The following is a 5,770-nucleotide window of genomic DNA, read 5'->3' on the forward strand; positions in this document are numbered from 1 at the left end:
GAGAGAGAGAGAAGCTACTGGAAACTCTGCTTACAGACTAAAGGCCACCAGAGGGCTATGCCTAGCCAGGGCAGCAATGAGAACACATACGGCATCCTGGCATGTGGCAGAGAAGCTGGAAGAGGGAAAAGCGTGGCAGGAACCTGCAGGGCCAAGACAGGGCCAGGTTGACCTAGGCCTGACAGGTCAGAGTTGGAATGGCCAGACTTCCTGCTCCCAGGAAGCAAAGCCTCTGTGCAGGATGGCTGGTTGGACCGCAAGACAGGGAAGACCCCAGCGACATAGCCTGGCTTGTTTCCCCTTGGTGGCTCTCCATGGACAAGATGATTCCCCAAAGGGAGGAGGGCTATCCTGGCCACCCAGCACCCTCCCTCAGTCTGCTCCAACAGGTAGTACAGCAGCAGGCTGGCTGGGCAGACAAAAGATGGGACAGAGGCAGCACTGGGCAACAGCTCTCACTGTGGAGCCCCAGCCACTCATATATAAATCACAGTGAGAGAGGCCGGGCGCGGTGGCTCACGCCTGTAAACCTAGCTCTCTGGGAGGCCGAGGCGGGCGGATTGTTTGAGCTCAGGAGTTCGAAACCAGCCTGAGCAAGAGTGAGACCCCGTCTCTACTAAAAATAGAAAGAAATTAATTAGACAACTAAAAATATATAGAAAAAAATTAGCCGGGCATGGTGGCGCATGCCTGTAGTCCCAGCTACTTGGGAGGCTGAGGCAGGAGGATCGCTTGAGCCCAGGAGTTTGAGGTTGCTGTGAGCTAGGCTGACGCCACGGCACTCTAGCCCGGGCAACACAGTGAGACTCTGTCTCAAAAAAAAAAAAAAAAAAAGGCTAACAGAAGGTGGCTTTAATTCTCTATAGCTGCAGTCCCCAACCCTGGTTCAAGGACTGGGCTCTAGAGTACTGCTCCTCCCCTCCCGCCCCGCCCTCCTCCCGGAAAATTGTCTTCCATGAAATTTAGGAAACGGAGATGGGAGGCGCACAGCAGGAGGTGAGAAGCAGTCAAGTGGTCCCTGCTCTACAGCATGAAAACAGGAATCAATCCTCAGAAGAAAGACTCAGGGTGCCTGACCAAGCCTGGCCCTCACCTTCCAGTTTTCCCAGTGGACCAATCCAGGGACAAAGCCAGACAATGCTCCTCCAGGGCCAAGCTGGATAATGGCTGCAGTTCGAACCTGCTCTCCTACTGGAAAGAAAGGAACTCTGTCAAAAGGAAATAGCCCTAAGCCGGGTGAGGTGGCTCTGGCCTATAATCCCAGCACTCGGGGAGGCTGAGGCAGGAGGATCACTTGAGGCCAGGAGTTTGAGAGCAGCCTGGACAACACAGCAAGACCCTGTCTTGGGGGGAGGGGGGGATAAAGGGAAACAGCCCTAGAACCCCAAGAAGATTTTTCCTCTTGTTCAGGTAAGTCATGGTTCCCTCGATCACTCCCTACATAAACACAGTGCATCAGTCACTGATTCACACATTCACCTAACGTTCGCCCCTGCCGTGTGCACTGAGAAGGACCCAAGAACACTAGAGTTCACTCACCTGCAGGAGGACTCCCCGCCACACACGACCGTGAGGCAAGAAGACCCTGCCTCTCACACCCACTGGCTGGCTGTACTCCCAGAGCTATCGAGATGCCTGGGCGGGCTCCAGACCACTGTGGCACATTCTTCACCACCCTGGGCCTCCAGGGATGCTGGCAACTTATCTCCAGAGACAGCAACAATGGGGACTTTCCTCTGGTTTTCACTCCAGAAGGTACAACTAGCTATTCAAACATTTTTTCTCTTTTCTCAGATCTATGTAAAGGTAAATACCTAACCAACCCGGCCAGTGCTTAATTCCATCGACAGGCTCCCAGCAGGCTGCTGCATCAGTCCTTTCTTGGGTTCACGTGCTCCTGTCTTGAAACCTGGTCCTTGGGCCCATAGTCTTCCTTAGTCAATTCCTTCCCTCATTTCTAAGACAGGGTGGCTGCTCTGAACTGGCCAGAAGCAAGGCCCTCAATTGCCACGAATCAAAGGCCAGCTGGACCTATGCTCCAGTCCCACTTACAGCATCTACACCTAGTGTGCGTCCCTCCCTCCCAGAGTTCGGGCACGGCCTATGGGCTATTTACATCACTCCACTACATGACAACCTGTCCCCCACCTCCCAACAATCGGATGAAGTCATTTTGCAAGTGCATGGTACAGGATCACTGTAGACACTTGAAAAATTCATATAGGAATCATATGCTTTCCTCATAGGAAACAGCATTTTCACTTGGGAAATTCATTGCTATTCTTAGCCCCACCATCAACCCAAGACATGCTTGTCCAGGCTTTCCTTAGAGAACTTTCAGACTCACTGACAGGTGAATGAACAGCCTGTCACTGCAGCCCTCTGCTGGCGACACATGAGATGATCTCCTCTTGGAGTTACGTGTAGAACTCAGTACAATTTAAAATGCACTCCATGCTACTTTAGAATATTTATGTATAGCTCACCACTGAAAAGAGATCATTCTGGAAAAACATCTGTACCAGCATAGCCTCCCTCCCTAACTCTCTCAAGTCCCTACCACCCCAGAGCCTGGCCCCTGTCACTAACCTCAGATCCCACCAGGCGGAACAGCTCTATGGATCCACTGGCATTTGCCAAGCCCAACAGGACATGGCCGGCCACCGGGACATGGCACCTAAGGAGAAAACCCATACGTCAGATCACAGGACGTGCTCAAAGCACAGGAGAGCGTTATGTATCCCAGAAATTTATTACAGTCATGCATCACTTAACAACAGGGATACGTTTTAAGAAAGGCACCTGTAGGCGACTTTGTCGTTTTGGGAACATCATAGCAGGTACTTACACAAAGCCAGGTAGTATAGCCTATTACTCCTAGGCTACAACCCTGTACGGCATGTGACTGTACTGGGTACTGCAAGCAACTGTAACACAGTAGTAAGTATTTGTATGTCTAAACCCACTAAACACAGAAAAGGTATGGTAAGGACATGGTATAAAAGGGTTTTAAAGAGGTATACCTGTACAGGGCAGCTCCATTATAATCTCATGGGACCACTGAATGTACGGTCTGTCATTGAATGAAACATCGGCATGCAGCACATGACTGCGTTTAAATTTCAGCTCCAAAACCGGGTTAGAGCCTACAATTTTGTTCCTAAACAAAAGATTCTGCAGTGTATGAAGTCAGAGCTTGCATCACTTCCCAGACTGACGCTAACTCTGGGGCTAGGAAAATAACAAAGGAAATGAGCCCCAAGTAAAGCACTCTCCAAGTGCCAACAGGTGGGGAGGAAAGTAAAGAAATAAACCCAAAGCCCAGATGTTTCCCTATCTTGTTGAAGGCTATCAGGCACTGGCTTCCCCTGATTAAGTGATTAGATACTCATGACAAACAGACACTCAGACCAAGTGGGGTTATCAAAGTTGTACCATTTCATGTCCAGGATTGCAGAAGTATCTCTTCTTTGGACCTCAACCAGAGGGTGAGCGGAGTTGTCCTCATTGAAACCGTACAGGTAGAGCCGACCTAGACGGACTTGAGGTTCTTCAGGGTCCAGTCCACTCTACAAAAAATGCAGACATATTTTCTGATTACCCTAAGATACTGAGGGGCCCAAGGGATGGGAAAAGAGATCCAGGGAATGAAAAGGTTTGCCAGAGTGGAACTCTGCCTGGATGCAGAACCTCCGATTTTCTGAGCTGGAGAAGCGTCTCTTTTCTTGCATGGGATTGAAGAGCAAGTGAGCTCTCCTGGACCCAGTAAAGAAGGCTCCTCTTAAGTGGCCAACGGGGACCAGCTATGGCTCGGGTAACCAAGGCAACCAGTTCGCCAGAGGCAGTCTTGACTTAGTCCTGTTGTTCCAGTGACCCTTCTCCCTCTTAAAGTGTCCCGGTTTGTATCCTTACGGGTGCCTTCCAGACGCGACATACAATTCCCAAGAAATCCCCATTTTCTCGGTACTATAGATTTCTTCCATAAAGCTGAGCCACACCTGTATACAGAGGACGTTCTGCTCTCGAGACTCTAAACTGTTTCTAACCTACGTTCTGGCCAAAAGGCCAGTGTCCCTTCTTCACCTCCTGGGTGATTCTACACACGAGCCTTCCTCCTCTCGGCCTTCCTCGCTGCAGACCACAGAGGTCTCAACGTGTGCGGCCGGCTCCGCCTCCCTGAGGCAGCAGCTCGACCCTGGGCCGAGGGCCCCGCACCTGGCTCTGGGCGCCGAGCCCGCCGTCCGGCTTCCGCAGCTCGTAGGTGCCGCACGCCAGCAGGTGCCTGCGGCCGTCCAGCGGGCACCACTCCACGGAGTCGGCGGTGAGCTCGGTGTCCACCGCCTGCACCAGCCGGGCGCCGACGCCCGTCATCGGCCTTCGGAGGACGCCGACTCGTGGCGGCAGACACAGGTTGCGAGGCCGTGGACCAGCGGTCCGAGAGCGGAAGCGCGAGGGTCAGCCCGGGCAGCTTCCCAGGCAGCCGCCTCTTCAGACTCTTTCCGGGGCGCAGGGTGGGACTTCCGGCCGGACACTCCGCCAGACGGGCTCCCGCGCCCCCTGCCGGCCGGCGGACCGCGGCGGCGCACGTGCCGGGGGCGGGGCGAACCGCGGGCACCTGCTAGGAGCGGGGTGAGGACCCGTGATCGTTCCCTAGCGGCTGAAGCCTTCGCGAAAACCCGCTACCCTACGGAAAAGATTGGGGAAGGCAAGTTTTGGACACTTACAGGTTGACCTGTGTCCCTCCCAGAAAGATATTAAGTCCTAACCCTAAGGACCACAGAACACGACCTTTGGAAGGAGGGTCTTTACAGAAATAATCAAGTTAGCATGAGGTATTAGGGTGGGCCCTAATCCAGAACAAATGGTGTCCTCACAAAATGGAAATCTGGACACATGCAGACCAACGTGCCGAGGAGCAGCTGATAGGAAGGGCACCTGAGGACCACAGGACACACCTGAGGACGTGGGTGCACATGAAGCCCTCAGGAACCAGGTACCTACAGCCAGGGGACACCTGATACACAGCTACAAAGACCCGAGAGGTCAGGGGCATCGGGAGTGGAAGGGCAGCCAGGGTATCAGAGAAGAGACCAGGAACGCACACAGGAATACAGCCCACTGTGGATTCCCGCCTCACCTTCAAGGGGGCATCCGTGCCAGGGGGCATGGTGAACCTCGAGAAATGGGAAGGAGCCCCACACGGGCAAACCTCAGACCTGCACACCACCTTCCCCAGCCCAGTCACCTTGGGCACCTGTCTTTCAACACAATTTTCCAAAGACCCACTGCAGAATGAGGTAGCCTCTGCTGGTCAGTGGACTTGGACAGGCTCAAGTTCCAATGTGGCCACTCCCCTGGGGACACAGGCAGACAGCCTGCAGTCTGTGTGCCTCATCCCCAGAGCTTCTGTTTGAACGAAGATCACCTGAGGGAACTCAGGGCCGCATGCCCTCAGACTGCCCAGAATCCCAACATGCCAACCTACGTTGGATCCCCATCCCAACAGTCCTGCCATAGCTGGATTCTGGAAGGAGGAGTTACCCCAGCCCTGGGAACATCCTCAGGGCTTGAGCCAACTGCTACCTACAGGAACCACTATCTCTTGGGAAACACATATTCCCCCCTTTCCTGATGGCTTTCACCTACCCAGCAAAAACCATCCCTGACCCTCACAGCAGCAAAGGGTAGCTTCTTGGTGCAAGCTCAATATGGGCACATGGAGTTCTCTAAGCTCCAGAAAACCCCTCAGGGGATGGCAAACAGGTGTTGC

At 53.4% G+C, this 5,770-nt stretch overlaps 1 protein-coding gene across 1 annotated transcript in view; it reads right to left on the reverse strand.

Moving 5' to 3' along the window:
• Positions 1-4,371, reverse strand: part of DPH7 (diphthamide biosynthesis 7) — a 28,110-nt gene extending 23,739 nt beyond the window's left edge. Inside the window, exons 1-4 of the mRNA XM_012654739.1 lie at positions 4,216-4,371; positions 3,436-3,569; positions 2,590-2,677; positions 1,094-1,188 (exon numbers count right to left, since the gene is read on the reverse strand). Of these exons, the coding sequence (XP_012510193.1) occupies positions 1,094-1,188; positions 2,590-2,677; positions 3,436-3,569; positions 4,216-4,371 (473 nt within the window). The remainder of the gene's footprint in view (positions 1-1,093; positions 1,189-2,589; positions 2,678-3,435; positions 3,570-4,215) is intronic.
• Between the last annotated feature and the right edge of the window lie 1,399 nt (positions 4,372-5,770).

Source organism: Propithecus coquereli, unplaced genomic scaffold (genome assembly GCF_000956105.1).
Source record: "Propithecus coquereli isolate 6110/MARCELLA unplaced genomic scaffold, Pcoq_1.0 Scaffold449, whole genome shotgun sequence".
Taxonomy (NCBI): domain Eukaryota; kingdom Metazoa; phylum Chordata; class Mammalia; order Primates; family Indriidae; genus Propithecus; species Propithecus coquereli.